This window comes from Lepidochelys kempii, chromosome 8 (genome assembly GCF_965140285.1).
Source record: "Lepidochelys kempii isolate rLepKem1 chromosome 8, rLepKem1.hap1, whole genome shotgun sequence".
Classification (NCBI taxonomy): Eukaryota; Metazoa; Chordata; order Testudines; family Cheloniidae; genus Lepidochelys; species Lepidochelys kempii.
The window spans coordinates 51,394,659-51,412,281 of NC_136387.1; the positions used below are offsets into that span (position 1 = coordinate 51,394,659).

At 42.9% G+C, this 17,623-nt stretch overlaps 1 protein-coding gene across 5 annotated transcripts in view; it reads left to right on the forward strand.

Annotated features, from left to right (window-relative positions):
- Nucleotides 1-17,623, forward strand: part of RASAL2 (RAS protein activator like 2) — a 275,004-nt gene that overhangs the window by 133,969 nt on the left and 123,412 nt on the right. For 4 of the 5 annotated variants that reach the window (XM_078854058.1, XM_073356489.1, XM_073356490.1 and 1 more), the window contains one exon: nt 12,237-12,363. In XM_078854058.1, the coding sequence (XP_078710184.1) occupies nt 12,237-12,363 (127 nt within the window). Of the gene's footprint in view, nt 1-8,562; nt 8,646-12,236; nt 12,364-17,623 lie in introns of all 5 variants that reach the window. The other variant, XM_078854059.1, reaches the window with a different exon arrangement.

A 17,623-nucleotide genomic window follows, 5' to 3' on the forward strand; every position in this document is an offset into this window, starting at 1 on the left:
ACAGGACTCCCATGAGGGAGGACACAAACATGGGATCATGTGACAAGTAAGTGGCTGTCACTCTAGCAGGGTTGCAGTTCTTCTGAGGTTCGCTGTCTGTAATTTGGCTGCTGTCTTGGTAGAATAGGAGTGGGCAAACTTTTTGGCCTCAGGGCCACATCGGGTTTCCGAAATTGTATGGAGGACCTGTTAGGGGAGGCTATGCCTCCCCAAACAGCCAGGCATGGCCCACCGTCACCCCCCCAGGAATCCTGCCCTATCCAACCCCCCCTGTTCCCTGATGGGGGGCCCCCCCGGGACCCCTGCCCCATCTACCCCTCCCTGTCCCCGACCACTCCCCGCCGCCCCATCCAACCCCTCCTCTCATTCCTGACTGCCCCTCTCCCCCTGGGGACCCCTGCCCTATCCAACCACCCCTTCTCCCTGACTGCCCACTGCTGCCCCCATTCAACCCCCTTGTTCCCCGCCCTTTGACCGCCCTGCCCCCTATCCGCATCCCCAGCCCCTCGAACTCTCTTGCCCTTTATCCAACCCTCCCTGCCCCCTTATTGCATTGTCTGGAGCATCGGTGGCTGAAGGCACTACAGCTGCGCCGCCCAGAGCAGCTGTGACGCCTGGCTGGAGCCAGCCACGCCACCACACACCACCAGGTCAGGCCAGGCTCTGCGGCTCCACTGCCTGGCAAGAGCTCACCGCCCTGCTGCCTAGAGCATTGCGCCGGTGGTGCAGTGGGCTGAGGCTGTGGGAGAGGGAGAGGGAGAAGAGCAGGGGAGGGGCCTGGGGCTAGCTTCCCAGGCCAGGAGCTCAGGGGCCGGGCAGGACGGTCCCGCAGGATGGTTGTGGTCCGCGGGCCGTAGTTTGCCCACCTCTGTGATAGAATCTGTTTAGTTTTGGTTTACAAGTAGACTGGACAAGGATGAAGAGCATTTTACATTTCACAAGATTCTTTCTGAAACTTCTGCCCTCAGATTCCAGGTTCTTTGTCTGCCTTTTTCAAGGACAAAGGGGGATAATGACCAGAGGCAAGTTGTAACTGTTTGGCAGGGGACACAATTTAAGGTTATGGGCGGCACCTGACTGCCCTATATGTCGCCTCTGCTGCCCACCCCATTGTCCCTTTGCATGCTCCCCATCTCTTGGTTTCCTCCCACTTTGCCCCTTAGCCCCAGAGGCCCGCTGCTCCTCCTTAACACCCTCCGGCGGGGCACGTCCAGCTCCCAGTGCTGTGCAGAGAATCGGCCCTGGCGGGAGCACTCTACATACCTGCAGCCAGGCTGGTGGGCTCCTTGCTCCCCTGCTGCCTCTGGTCTGGTGCCCTGGAAAAGTCCAAGACCCTCCTGCACAGAACACTACCCAGGAGAGCCAAGCCCTGTGTTTGCCAAAGCCACCTGGAGTCCTGCACAGCGCTGGCATGGGGGAACCTCTCTGTCCCTCAGATAAGTGCTGGTGTGGGGTGGGAGTGATTTCCTGCCCCAAACTCACAGGCTCTGCAGTGGCCCCCCAGGCAGGGGCTTAGAGCCATCTTTGTCCCTCCGCCACCCTGCTCAGCCCAGGCCCTGGCCCCCAGAAGAACACCCTATGACCAAATCTGCTCCATCCCCTAGAGTTAATCTACAGTTAGTATGCAAGTGCCTTTGTGCCCAAGGCAGCAGCCATGCATGGTGCTGTTCCTCCTCCAGGGGGCATCCTCCCCTGCTGAGCCACCTCTGGACAGGCTCCATGGCTGCTGATGCCCCTGCACAGCCCAGCACCTGCCACTTGTTCAGGGAAGGTGGGGATGGATCTGCTGGTTCCCCCGCAGCCCAACTCCCCTCTGCTGGGCACTGGCAACAGCCCTGCCCTGCCTGCTGCCACCACCTGCTCCAGTGGCCCTTACCGGCTCCAGTCTGCTGCCCAGCTGGATGGTCTCTCCACGGAGAGCCCTGGGGGGACTCAGCTACTCCTGCTGAGCCACCTACACTGCAATAGCTCTGCCCTGCAAGTCCCGCTGTGCTGGTGGATGCCTGGCTGGAAATGGAAGGCAGAAATCTGGGGAGGCATGTGACCTGCGTGCTGCCCCATGCATCGCCTCTGATATTGAGCTGCCACATCCTGCCTCCTTCACCCTATGACCAAATCTGCTTCCTACTAGCCTCTCCTACTTCGAGGGTACGTCTTCACTACCCACCGCCTTGGCGGGTAGTGATCGATCTATCGGGGATCGATTTATCGCGTCTCGTTTAGATGTGATAAATCAATCCCCGAATCGAAGCCTGTACTCCACCTCGGCAGGAGGAGTAAGCGGAGTTGACGGGGGAGCCGTCGCGGTCGACTCACCGCCGTGAGGACGGCCAGGTAACTTGAACTAAGATACTTCGACTTCAGCTATGCGAATAGCATAGCGGAAGTTGCGTATCTTAGTTCGAAACCCCTTCCCCCTCCCCCCAGTATAGCCCAGGCCCAAGTAGCAGCAGAGGGAGCAATTCATTTTTCCTACACTCCCCCCCACCCCCCTGCGCATGTAGCAGCAGCAATGCTCCCAACAAAAGCTACAGGAAGCAACACTTACCACATTAATTTCTTCTTTAAAGGCACAAAACAAAATTTTCAAAAGCACCTAGGTTCAGTTTTCATAAGAGACTTGGGAGTAGAGATCAGAATTTTCCAGCAAAACGTTTTTTTTTTTTTGACAGAACATGCTGATTTGTCAAAACAAACTTCAAGAATGAATGGCTAATCTCCTGATTTGAAACAAAGTTTCAAAATTGTTGAAATGTCCCATTTTGATACTTTCTAAATAAAAGCAAGTTTTTTTTTGTTTTGAAATCACTTTTTGGTTTGACTTTTTAGGTAATTTAAATTTAAAAGGTAGAAAAATTGTACAGATAAAACGATATAATTTTTGTCTTGATTTGGGAAATTTTTGGATATCTTGAAAAGTCTCACAAGACAGGAAAACCAGTTCCTGCCAATCTCTGCTTAGGGACCTTGCGTACCTTTGACTTTTATTGAGACTTAGGTTCCTGAGTTCCTAAGTCACTTTTGAAAATGTGATTTGGGCTCCTATGTCACTTGGGTACTTCTGAAAATTTTACCCGCAATGCCTGTATTGTTGTATCTGGCTGAAAGCCCCAGATATAGGCTTTGGTCTTAGGATTTGCACCACAGAATATAGTTCTATCGTGTAGTTCAGTTGTAAGGATATCTCTGAGCTCTCAACCTGCCCTTGTTTGAATCCTGGAACTTGCAAGTCAAACTTCTTAACTGGCAAGAAAAGCTTTTGGAATGTTCATGGATACCTATTTGTATCCCAGGGGGCAGTCTGCTGCAGGAAGGCCAGTTCAGGGTTAGAAATACTCAAGATAGTGGAGTCTTGCAATTTAGAACCTAAATCCCATAATGGGCACTGAAGTGGCAGCATTTCAGGATTCTCTTCAATCCTCTGCTGAAATGCTCAGTAAATGTGGAATAGATTTGGTCAGGGTATTGAGGGAAGCAGGAGGAATACTGTTGAGAAAAGGCTTAATCTGCTGCATAGGTCATGGGGCTTTGCTTCTGCCCTTGCAGATGTTTCCATGCCACCTACTCTTGGAGTACATTTGACCCAGTCTAAAGCAGCTGACACAGCATGTCTAAGACGTCTCCAACACTGAGATATGCAAGGTTGCTGCCTGGAGATCATTTCACACATTCACACAGCATTACTTCTGTGAATTGACAGCTAGATCTGGTGCCTGAGGGCAGTTGTGCAGTATTAAACTAGTTCTCCTTCAACCTGCCTCCTCTTAGGGTGATTAATGCTAGTTAATTTCCCAAGAGTGGGAATCCGTACTGGCAATACTTCAGGGAGAAAGAAAGGTTACTTAGTAAATAACACTAGTTTAAAATGACAGTATGGATCCATGATTCCCCTGCCACTTACCTTCCTCTCTTCTTCAGAGTCTTTAAGATTTTGTTTGTTTGTCTAGACTGAAAACACAGTTTCAAACAAGAATAATTTTACTGAACCCAGTACTGTTTTAAAACAGACTTAGGCCAAATCTACTCGAGCAATTTTGGCTGGTGTAGCAATGTTGGTTAGGAGTATGACTTTTTTTTTTTTTGTAAAGACATTCAATACCTACAAAAGCCCTAGTGTAGATGCAGTTATACCAACATAAATTGCTTTCACAGTATAGCTTATTGTGCTTGCCAAACTAGTATAAATTATACTGGCAAAAGAACTTTTTTGATAATATAAGCTGCATCTACAGGAGCAGAATTTGATGATATAGTTTTACCAATAAACCTCTTATAGTGTAGGGCAGTGGTTCTCAAACTGTGTGTCCAGACTCCAGAGTGGGTCATGACACCATTTAAATGGGGTCCCCAGGGCTGGCTTAGACTTGCTGAAACCTGAGGGCTTCAGCCCTGGGCAGTGGGGTTCAGGTTACAGGTCCCCTGCCTGGGACTGAAGCCCTTGGGGCTTTGGCCCTCCCCGCCCGGGGTAGCAGGGCTCGGGATTTGACTTTGTCCCCCCTCCGCCCAGGGCAGCAGGGCTCAGGCAAGCTTAGGCTTCGGTCCCCCCTCCTGGGGTCATGTAGTTATTTTTGTTGTCAGAAGGTGGTTGTGGTGCAATGAAGTTTGAAAACCGCTGGTGTAGGGCACCCAATTTAGAAAAACACTAAATGAAAAGGATATGGGTTGGAGTCAAGGTCTTTGCTTTTGTAAAACCTTCCACTTAAAGGTTCAGTTTAGCAAAGAAGCATATCTGGGGCCCTGGCAGACAATGCTTTCCAAATGGTCCTGACTAAGAGTACATGTGCTAGTCCCAAGAGAGTTAATCTACAGTTAGTATGCAAGTACCTGTCATTTTCTGCTAACTTTCAACTGTTGACCTTCTCACCAATGCTATCTCATCCTCTTTAGCGCTACCTTATTCACAACTTAAAAATAAATCCTGGAATTTCATCTTCATACTCTCTTATTTGTCAGAATTATTTCTTCCCTTGCCCTTTCTTCTTTGCTTTTCATAATTCCTTGCTTTCGTCTAGTTTAGATTATAATCTCTTCAGGGCAGGGACAGCATTGCCTGTATTTCTGTAAAGGGCTGTGTAAATATGGGTTTGTGGACTCATAACATTATGAGTAAACATTACATAACAAGTAGAGAATGAAAGAGGTTAGCATTCTTGAACTGCTATCCCTTTGTATCAACGTGTTGTTTTTTAAATTATTTTTTTGTGGGGGGAAAACCTCAAATAAGTGTGGTTCATTTTGGGCTGAACTGTGATATTTCATTTAGTTCCTTCTTTATGTACAGTAACTCCTCACTTAACGTCATCCCGGTTAACGTTGTTACGTTGCTGATCAATTAGAGAACATGCTTGTTTGAAGTTATGCAGTGCTCCATTATTTGGCAGTCACCTGCTTTGTCCACTGCTTGATGAAAGAGCAGCCTATTGGAGCTAGCTGGTGGGGGCTTGGAACCAGGATGGACCAGCAGCCCCCCTATCAGCTCCCCTAAGTTCCCTGTGCAGCAGCCGCCCAGCAGGCTATAAATTGCCAGGCAGTTCAGCTGTCTCTCCCCGCACTTCCGTGTCCTGCTCCTGCCCTCTGCCTTGGAACTGCTCCCGGGAGCCTCCTGCTTGCTGTGCAAAGGGAGGGGAAGAGGGGCGAGAGGGGTTCTAATGTCAGTGTGTCCCCCTTGCTCCTGTACCCCATCTCTACAGAGAAGTGGGGGGACAGGACAGGGCTCAGGACGAAGGGAGCTTGCTGGCAGCAGCTGCTGTCTCAATTTGCTGATCTACTTAAAAAAGCAGTGTACTTAGAGTGAGGTCAGCGTTCTTAAAGGGGCAATGCATCTCACACACACGCACACACAGAGTCTCTCTCTCTCTCTCTCTCTCTCTGCCATGCTGTCTCCTCCCTGCCTGCTGCCTTGTAGCGTGTGACACTACATTAACAACAATGTGTTAACCCTTAAGGGCTCAGCCAAGTGCTAGTTAATCATTTAGCAGTAAGGCATTCCCTGGGAAATATTCCACCCTCTGACTTCACCACCTCAACCAAGCTTCACAGTCATTATTGCTATGTACAGTATTAAATTGTGTATATGTATGTATAAAATATAGACTTTTGTCTGCCAAAAAAAATTTCCCTGGAACCTAACCCTCTTTCCCCCATTTACGTTATTCTTATAGAGAAATTGGACTCTCTTAACATCGTTTCGCTTAAAGTAGCATTTTTCAGGAACATAACTACAATGTTAAGCAAGGAGTTACTCTATGTTTTTTGTCAAAACTGTGAGAGGCGCTTTTTTTTTTTTAAATAGTCTTTACAATCCTAAAAACTGAACAAAAAGGGAGGGGAGAAGAAAACCCCTGTTCTTAAGAGGTAGTAAGTCTGGATGAGATCTGTGGGTTCTTTGAATCCAAGATAGATGCTACTTTCTGGTAATCTGAAGAAGCAGTGTAAGCATGATTAGGATCAGTTTTATGAATTTGCCAAAATGCTAGCTATTTTAAAGCTGAAATCTAACAAACTAGATTTGCCAGTTATAAGTGTTATAGCCAGTGTTGAGTGAAGTCTAACTATGATAACCCCTTTTTTGCTAAGTGCAAGGAGTGTTAGTTGACTAATTTTAACACTTGGTTCTTTCCAGGCCTACATTTACCTTGGACAATGTTTCTCAGGTCAGGACATTTGGTTATTCTTAACCAAGCAACAGTTTATTAATGCATCCAGAACCACATACATATACAATCAATCAGTCAATGTGGACATAACAAATGTTCTAGACATGTACTGAACACAAAATATACATGCAGTCTTATAAGAAATTAGCATAGACCAGTGTTGGGGGCCCAGCAGCTATACCAGGGAACAATACAAATCACTAAGATTTTCTTATTATATTTACTAATAATCATCAATTATCAATTCTCTACCTCTAATACACTTCTTATATTTCCAGTATTTCTCTATGGAGTAAAGATGCAACTGTTTTGAAGGAACTTTTAAGAGTATGATCCCTGCTATTTGAATTATTTGGTATGAAAAAGACAAGAATATCAAAAGCAATTGCTTATCATTTGTCCGTCTTAGGCCAGTTTGGTCACAGGCATTTAGCAGACTCTGAGGTCCACACTGTGGCCTTAAGGTTTATATTGTTTCCAAGTCCACTGGAGAAGGGCAATGCTCTTAGCGTATGTCTATGCTGTACACATATATACACACACACACCATTACTCAAAGAAGAACTGCAGTTACATCTACACTGCAAAATATATATATAAAACCTGTAGCAGCGAATCTCAGAGCCTAGGTTAATGGACTCAGGCTCACACTGGGAGGCTAAAACTAGCTGAGTAGACGTTCCTGTCCATGTTCCAGCCCAAGCAGGAATGCCTACATTACTATTTTTAGCCCTGGAGCACAAGCCCAACTCAGCTCACCTGGGCTCTGAGACTCACTGCATCAGGTTTTTTATACATATATATTTTTGCAGTGTAGATGTAACTGCAGTTCTTCTTTGAGTGATGGTCCCACAGATAGGGACCACAATCTCAAAGAACCTCCAGTTACAGGTAAGTAACCTCCTCTTCCTGTTGGGCAGTGGTCAGCTGGGCACTCAGCTTTCAGCTCTTATTTTCTCTGCTTCTTCCATTCCTATCCAGTAGATGGCATCAGTCTACAAGAAATTTCTTCAATCCTTTACTTTTCGGAGGCTTTTTATATTTGATTGACTTCCAAAATTGTATTTAAAATTTACCTAGACTATTAATTCAAATATCCCCATTTTTAAGTAAATTCTTCTGTTTTTCTAAAGTTTTATATCCAGATTAGGTGCTTATATCTTTTAGTATTCTTTAATCTTCTGGTGTGTTAAAATTCCTATCGCTTCTATAGTGCAACAATAATTTAGAGAGAACAAGCAAACGTCCCCTATAGTTCCTAGGTGGTACGTTCTCTGATTATATCTATTATATCTCATTTCACATCTTTTAGGGCATACCATAGGCTGAGACATTACGTTGGAGGAATAAGACAGATTGTTCACTTAGAGACACAGATCTGATTCATTAGACAGACAAATGTACAGTTTCTAATTTCAGGTGAAATATATATTTGGCTGCTTGGGATAACAGGAAGTTGGACCTCTGGAATATTCAGCTTTTTGGGTTATCCAGCAAGCTATTTCTAACTGGTCTGAACTTACATTTTCTACTCCTCTCTAGTCCTTGGCTAACATATAGGAGACAGTAGAGCACTTGGCACAGGGGGGGGAAAGGGGTAGTTATTCTGATCTGTCTCCTGGCTAGGGATTCTCTGTCAATAGACCAAGAAAGATAGAAGTTTCATCCACATGTAAATTATGGGAGTGTCTGGTTTGAGGGACTAACAGTAGTGATAAGACTCCTTCTCAAGCGTCTGAGCTTGCCTTTCCTGGAAATAGTGTACTTCAACTTCAATTTAGTTGATGCTTCAGGACAAGATTTCTCACATGTTGAGATGGGCATGTTGATTCTCATCCTCCCCAAGAGGAAGCTAAAGATTTTGAATATACCATTGTGTGATCAATGTCAATCTTTCTTGTTGCAGAGAGTTTAAAGGGCAGAGACGACTGTAGCTGTTCATAGATCTTCAAGGCATATTTGATACCTGTATTAATTACAGTTCCCAAGGTAGGATTTCATGTGTGTGGAAGGTAATCAGAGTTGTGAACCTTGCCACTAGTTAAAGAGCCCTAATCAAGTTTTAGGCAACTGTTGGGTCTCAAATATCTGGTGAAAAGTGTCCTATTAGATGGATTTCACTAGTACTTGTTGAATAATATATTCAACCTGCTGCAGAGCTGGTAAAATGCTGTAAGAAACTATTGAATAAGTGTTGAATAAACTCTATGAAAAATCACAAGATTCACTGGATAAGACACTCATTAAATATTATTACACCTGTCTGGTATCACCACCAAACATGGACCAATGAGCCAGGTAAATTTGGCTCATACATTTCTGCACAGATACTTTTCTGCCCTTTTTGTTTTTCTAGTAATAGCTCCTTCCACTGGTTGTAACCCCGATTAGGACACAGTGAACTAATGACACAGTTGAAAACTAAGTTTAGGCATTGCTGCAGAAACTTACTAACAAAGAATATAGATTAGAAACCTTGTTGGAAGGTCGGCCTCTGAGAAGCGGGAAACCTATTATCCCATTGTCTGCCTTTGCGTGGCTACCAGAATGGATGCAGGCATTCCAGCCTCAACTGATGGATCTAAGTTCTAGTAGGGTTAATCATGTAAAAGTAAAAATATTTACTGGGTGGCAGACTCTGATGCGAGAAGAATAGACAAAGGTGTAGAGAAGCTGTATTTAGAGAGAAGGGACTATATCTATATCCACTTTGTGGGCTAATTAGCAATCTTGTCTTAGGGAAGCTCACAAGCAAAGGAACTGTATTCACTACAGAATTAAACTAGAGTGGTGATGCATGTCTGCTAAAAGGGTAGTTGTCACTAATCAGCACCTTGAGGCTTTGTGGGTGGGGTTAAGTGGAGTAGGGCACAGGATACTATGAAGATATTACATGTAGCATTCAGCAAGAGCAATCTAAAAGAAAATGCAGAGATAAAGATTGATAAAAGAAATGAAAAAGCATTCAGTAGGAAATATGCCTAAATGGTGTCTGCAAATGAAAACTGCAAATCTAGTATTTGATCTTGTTTGAGTGAGTGTAACACAAACCAAAAATAATAGTGTCCCCTTAGTTTACTAATACTCTCTCAAATAGACCTCATTCATGAAATCGTCTGAGTAAAAATCCACCATCAAACTATAAAGCTTCAAATAGAATATCCATGAGGGAATTGAGAAATTTATTTTGAAAAAATGAGCAATGCTTGAAGGAGACAACAGACAAGCATAGTATCAAATTACATTAAAAAATACGTGAAGAGAAATGTTAATATTGCATGATTAAGTACTCAAAAGTCAGGAAATGCTGGAGCTAAGATTGCATGAGCCCTTAAGGTACAATCTATAACTAGATGATCACATAAATTTCTCAAATAATACAAAATATTATTAATATTTTATATGCCTTTGATACAAATGACTAATATCTTTCGCTATTACTATTACTCTGTTATGCCAGATAGGGACAATAAAAGACATTTATGTATAAGGTGCACAGTGAATGAGGCTGAGTTTTTCACTCTACAAATTTATAAGATGCAGTTTTTTCCTACAACCGTATACAGAGCATGATCCTGTGTGTAATGTGAAATATTATGTGATCATGCAATTAAAGACTGTATTTCAATGCCATATGCACAAGAAGGTAGAATAAGTTACATTTCTTGACTTTTAAGTGCTTATCTCTGCAGAATTAATATCTCATAGTTAATTTTTAATAGAATATTTATAGAATAAGTAATTTGGAAAGGGAAAAGAACTGCATAATTCCAGATTGGCGGTATACTGCTAGTGCAGTTTCCCGTGAGGCCAGGTCTCCTTTAGAGTCATTGTTTAAAAAAGATTGTTTAAAAACATTGCTGTGCATGTCTGAAGTTTGCATTTTTTCTAATTCTGTCAAATCTCAGCCAGTTTTCACTAGAGTGCTTAGTAACCACTGACAAAGTGGTTGCCCTGCGAAAACATCAGTTTTCTACCTACAGTCATTTCATATGCAGAGCTGTCCAAAAAAGGGTTGCAAGAATTTGTTTGTTGAGGAACAATTTTGTTCGCTCTCCTTATAGTCTGTAACAGCTCAAAAGTTGTCTCAAACTTATGGAGAAACTAGACACAGAAAATTTCAGCCCAGTCAGTGAAACTTAAGGAAATATTTAAATAACTGAAAATAGTGGGTTATAATGGAAATATATAAGCAACTGAAAATATAGACATTGCTAGCAGTTTACCTATCGTAGGGGGGTAGTCCAACAAGGGGAACCAATTGTCATGGTTCAGGGATAGCTGCACTTTCAGCCTCTCAGTATCTCTGAGTACAACCCTGCAGGTGATAGACCTCTTGCCTTCATCTCTCTGGGATAATTGTGCGCTTCCTCCCTGACTGTCAGACTGGGTCCTGGGCTGTAGCACCCTGTGAACTGACTGACTTCCTTAGCAGACCCGACTGGGTTAGAGCCCTGCCAATTTTCTCTTCAGGAGCTGTGAGCTTTTCAAAACAAAGTATTCAGTCTCAATAGCTAGAACAGAGCATTGGGCTGACCTAAAGCTTAGGTAGATTTGGCTTATCCAGACACCCCCAGATCTGGGAACTGAGGCTCAGTCTGCTTCCCCACTGTCCCTGAGTCTCTGTCCCTGTCTTCAGGGGCAGACCTTTCATCAGTCCCAAATCTCTGTGTCTCCCTGCCTCTACGGAACTTGGCCAAACCAATTTATTCGGTTGGCAGAGAAAGAGTTCCAAGCAGTTGATTCTCTGTTGTCCATTAATTATTGGTAAATGGGTGTCTATCAGAAGTTTCTCCACACTCTTATCTGTGTGCATGCTAACCCATGTGTAACCCTTAGCAATAAATAAATCTGAATAAGCTTGCATTAACCGTTAGTAATCGTATAGCAAATGCTATAACAATCAAACACAGATATATATAATATTCATAAAATATTTCAGATATCTTCCATCTCCTCATCAGTAACAACCTTCATTCAAAAGTTCCTCTGTCCTTTTGTATGCCATACTGATCAGAACAGTGGTCCATCTATCCACATATCTTGATTCCAGTCCTCTGTTATAGTTGATTGTAATGACCGTGTGTCTTTGTTGGCAGTACAGTTACTTCATGCTTTTGTAGAGTCTTGAGGCCTTGGGTGTAACAAGCCTTGTAATCTGATTAGTAAATTCTGCCTGATTTTAACAGTATGGAAATGAGTAGCACTTCAGACCAATGGCTCTTGGTCCCTCAGTCATGGGGAAACCAGTTTCCAGGTACAAGACTTACCTTGTAATTGTATAGGCTGTTTGTTTTTGTTGCTTGGTGCCTTTTTGGCACAGACATATGTACCTCTGTGTGCTATGCACAAGTCTCTTTGCATAGTTGCATTTCCTGGTAGCTCACTTCTTTTATAATAAACTTACTTCCCTTTTTTTGGATTGTAACCTCTCCAGATTTTTGTGGTTGGGTTGGATCTGCTGCATCCTATCTGAATATTATTACCAGATCAGTGAAAAATTAAACAAATCTCATTGAGACTGAGTATTAGAAGACATGTATAATGACAGATTAAAAATGCTGGTATCTTTTTCTGTAGATGCCTGTGGAGGGGGTACAGGAGCAGCAGGCAGAATCTACCAAAGGGCGGTGCCTGCGACGTACAGTAAGTGTCCCATCTGAGGGTCAGTTTCCTGAATATCCACCAGAGGGAGCCACTAAGCTTGGTAAGTTACAAAATTAGAAAAGCAATGTACTAATTTTAATTTATAGATGTATTATTTCTCTGTTTTAAATAAACTGTTTTCTATCCAGCATTGCCGTAGTCAGTTTGCTCAAATCAATAGCATTTCAGCTAAGAGTTAGCAGAGGTCATAGGAGAGTGACCGTTGTTTATAATTGCCTGACAACAAAGTGACTTCAGTGTGTTAGGATTTATCTGAACATCAGTGAGGGTACTGGGAGGGAATACTGCACAGCAGGGAGGCTTATAACTGCATTTGTGAGGATACTAAGCAGCTCTGGGATTTATAACTGTGAATCTGTGAGCCCAGGTCAATAGTGCTGCATGCTTTACAGACAGTTTTAAGTGGCTCTTCCTGGCTGTTTGTTTGAGCTGTTACTTGGTTATGATTTACCTTATTTAAGCCTTTTAGAAGCTCCTTGGCATTGTATTTTAGTGACTATTGGGCTACACCTAATCTCCAGACCTGATTACACACTATCAGAAATACTGTCCATTTGAAGGTACGGCTTCCCAAATAAACCAACGAGTTGTGAGCAAGGGGCTGTGCCAGTGTTGGTTATAATCATAGTTTTTGAAAAATGAATCAAAGGAGACAGAAATGGAGGGCTCTAAGGAAAACTTAAAAATAGAAGACCAGTTGTGATGATAGGGTTTCCACAATGCCACATTTTGGCCCAGTTCCCCATGTTCTCTCTCTCCTCTTCGGTCAGCCGGGAGCGGTCTCCGCGCAGGGAGGGATAGTAGAAGGAGGCAGCAAGAGTGCAAAGTGAATTCTTGTTTCTATCTGCAACTAGTAATGGAGCATGACTTGGCAATAGGCTGTCACTTGTTGCTGGGGCTAGGAACAATTCTGCTTTTGCCTAGCTGTAAAGTTGCAATTCTAGAAGAGAGTTAGCTGCAAGAAAAGGCTGCAGGTACATCTCTAAGCAGCAGACTAGGTAGGATAGTGACTTTATGTAAATATGAAGAGTACATAAAAGAAGGGTTTTAATTTCACAAGTGTGTTCACTTTAAAAAAAAATTAGTCTATAATTACGTGGATAATAAAATGTTCAAAAATAGATATTTTTTCGTGGGTATAGATGCAGTATAGCAATCTATTGTAGATTGCTAAATAGCAGTTTCAGTAGCTGTTAAGGTTGTATTTGTGAAGCACTCTACCTCACATTTTCTTCTTGAAAGCAAATTTCCTGATGGGAGGGGGTTTGAGCTTTTTCTCGGTCTTGCATTAGGGGTTTGGAAAGAGAAATGCAATTTAGAAAATGAAAAGGGAAGATGCCAATGTGTAGGAATAGGAATAATACAAATGTGGTTTCTAGACACTTATTTCCAGATAATGGAAATTACACACAATTTGTTGCAAGTCAGAGTTTAGAAGTCTTCAGGAATGAGACTCCTAGTCTTTTTTCTTATAATAATAATAATAATAAAGTTTAAAGAAAGTTATACCTGACCGTTAAGCACCTGAAAGTCTGGGAATGCCAAAGTTAAGATTGCAATGCAAATTTCACTCTGTTTCTTTGTGTGCACGTGTTTACAATACAGATTGTAATTCTATGATCACATACTCAAATAATAGTATATATTTTTCCCTACAACCTTAGATGCACATGTAGCATCTTATGCCAGACAAGAGTCCATTAAAAGTACATAGGAAAAGTACACAATAACCCATAGTCAGACCATATTTTACATATTTTGTATACAACTATCATGAAAATTTTGCTGGACCATATAGGCCACCTAATTTAGTAGCTAAAGAGGTGTGGGCACACAGAGCGGGAGGGGAGGAAGAAAGACATGCAGAAGAAGATCATGAATGAAGGGCAGAGATGATGGACAAGTAGGAAGGTTTTAATGTCTGATCACTCTGTAGTAGATCAGGTTCCTTTTGTTTACTTTTCACATGCTGACTAGAGACATGGTTTATCAGTCATCACAAAATCCCTCCTGATTGAAGAAGCTGGGGTGGTGTAGAGAGAACGGTGAGAAATATATTTTTATGAACAAGACAGTGAGCCAGAGGGCAAACCAATGAAGTAAACCACTTGGAATCATTGTAAAGAAAAGGAAACAGATGGCAGTGGGCAGAGTGTATCACCAGCAGTACAGATAACAACTGGACCAAAATAGTCTTTGAATTGACACGAAAGCTGTAAAGCACAATGGGGCAGATAAACTATCCAGCAATGAAATTGCTGTGCAGAGCAGATAAGAGTATCTCGCTTGTCCTAAGGAAGTATGTGCTTGACATGGGAACAACAGACGTTATAGCTTGAGAGTGTCTGAAGTTACTATCCAGAGATGAGTTTTTACAGCTGGATCTATTATGAGGGTTAATGGATGGCAATGGTATTTGCTTTTTTCCTGTACGTAAGGTTACTGTACATGCTTGACTATCAAAAATGAGAGAATCGTTATGTAATCAGTTAACTGCAGTGCTACAATTATGCTTTTATAGAGTACATCAAGGTATTGTACTGAACCAACCTTTAATTGACTTTAGCAATTGACGAAACATTATGCTATATCATTATATGATGAGATAATACATATGCTTTGGGCTCAGTTCATGACTAGTAATAATACTAATTCTTAGGATTCATGCCGCTGTCTGTGATCAGAACACTGTGCAAAGATCCTAACACCAATCCTATGAAGTATGTAACTATATATTATCCATGCTATCAATAAGAAACTGAAGCCCAGGGCAGATCTGTTGCAGGCACAAAGATAACACACAAGAAGGTGGGCATCTTGATTATTTTGAAAAGAACAAAAACAATAATCAATGGATTGGTCAAAATTAAGGCTATGTTTTAGTCACAGGTATTTTTAGTAAATGTCATGGAGAGGTCACAAACCATGAATTTTTGTTTACTACCTGTGACCTGTCCATCACTTGTACTGTATAGCCTCCTAAATGTTTGTGGGGGAGGGGGCGGCCCGGGGGTGCTGTGGGTGCTCAAGTGTGGCTGGCAGCCCGGGACCCCCGCTGGTGCTGGGGGGGAGGAGTCGGTGGGGTTGGCAGGCTCCCTACCCTAACCCAGCTACGTATGGCCCCCTGGAAGCGGCAATATGTGTCCCTCCCTCATCTCCTAGGTGGTCCACACGCTGCCTCTGCACCGAGCACTGGCTCCGCAGCTCTCATTGGCCCCAGTTCCTGGCCAATGGGAGCTGCAGGGACAGTGTCTGCAGCCTCTGCCTAGGAGCTGAGGGAGGGACATGTTGCCACTTCCAGGGAGCCCCCCAAGGTAAGTGCCGCCCTGAGCCCCCTCCCATACCCAAAGTCCTGCTGCTGCTGGGGATGGGGGTGCGGTAGCCAGAGACTGCCCGAGCAGCGGCTGGTCCAGGGGCTGCCTGAGCTGCTCGGGTGGCCCCCAGGCCAGCCGTACCAGCTGCTGCAGAAGTCCCGGAAAGTCACAGAATCCTTGACCTCCGTGACAAACTTGCAGCCTTAGTCATAATGCATAGAAGAAGTCTGTTGTGTGTAAAAAGCTTCACCTTCTGGCTCATCCTAAATATTAAAGGAATATCTATTGAAAGGAAAGCTACCCGGTTTATGAAGAGGCTGCACATGGTTATTCTGTGTACCTGTTTTACACAGGTTGTGTTTAACTAAGGCTTTCCTGCATTAGGTTAAAACTAGTTAAAATCCACTGTGAAAATGGCTGGTTAATACCACTGTGTATGGTATTAAAAACTGTTTCTGGAGGGTGTGAGCAGACCCTCAATATCTCCCTTACTCACTAGGATCTCATCCATGGGAGCACATAGCTTCAGAGGTAGTTCCATTTTAAATATCACGCTGTTTCATCTGCTAAAAATGAACCATTATATTGTTTAACACCGGTCCACTAAAACATAAGTCTCTGACATGCTAATCTTCATATCGTGAGCAATGTGAGCCTCCAGTGCTGGTACCCACACAGGAAGTTTAAGGATGAGTTTCATGAAGAAGACTGAATTAGTGTGTCTTCATAATTTCCTCTTTTACTGTTACCTTCCTTATTACTTTAGGTCCTGCCATTCGGTAGCTTACAACTCTTCTTTAGACAGTTATGTTCTTAGTAATTTCTCATGCTTTATAGTTACATATTGGTATTTATTAATCAACCACATGGAAAGAGCCCAAAATAATTTCACTCATTCATAACATGTGCCAGATCAGTAGCACAGAATCACTGATCTGTTTCTAGAAGGGGTCCTATGTTTCTCCTGTCCCCGAAACACACACACAATCAAATGTAAAACAAACCACTGCACAAAATAAAATCTACAAAGTTTGGATGATATCATTTGGGGGTAGTTTTTGTGGCACTTTGAAGAAAAACCTTGTTTTGGCAACATCTGTCAAATTCATTCCCAGGGGTGGGAAATGAAGAGGCAAAAATCTCTTTTAATTAGTGCTTCAGTTATCAGGAAAGAATTGCCATACCAGGGAGAACCTGTAATTAGTAACAACACAGCCTGTCTGGAAAATCTAATTGGAGGTAAGACAAAGCAAAGTTGATTCTCAAGACTCCTTGGTGCTTAGAAAAGCTGTAATTGATGCAAATGAGGAAAGTCCATTGAGAGATGAAGTCCTTTGGAAGATAGAAACTAAAGATTATTGGATTTGGACCTATTGAAGCAAAGTATCTTATCTGTCTATGAATTTGCTGAATTTTTGTGCTCTTTAAAGAGGGATTAATAGCACTGGCTAGAGAGGCAGGTCAAGCGTGAATAGTCTCTGTGTAGATTTCAACACCTTTTTAAACATGCATCTCAGCCTTTGCTATCCCACCCTTTCCCAGATGGGAGAAGCTGCCTCATTGTGCCAAACTCTGCGGTTTTATGACTAGAGATTAAGAATAACATTTTCAAAAGTGTCTAAATAGCCTTTTCAGAAGTGATATAGACAGTTAGATACCTAACTTTCAAATGGGTCTTAAACTCCTAAATCACATAGGTGCATTTGAGAATTTACCCTTAATTCCCCATGTTCGTTTCATTTGTGATTTAAATGGGTTTCGGAATGTGAGATTACAGCATCCCAACCCACCACCACCACTGAATTTCTGTTTTACATTTTTCAAAAAGGCAGGAACAGTCTAACCACTAGTTGTCTCTCGCTTTCTAGCGGTTGTAAATGAGTCTGGTGCTTCAGTGCTCTTAAGGGAGGAGTTGGGAGAGGAAATCTAAGAAATAGAAAAGATCCTGGCTGATAACATCTAAAACATGCCTGACTTGATGTGACT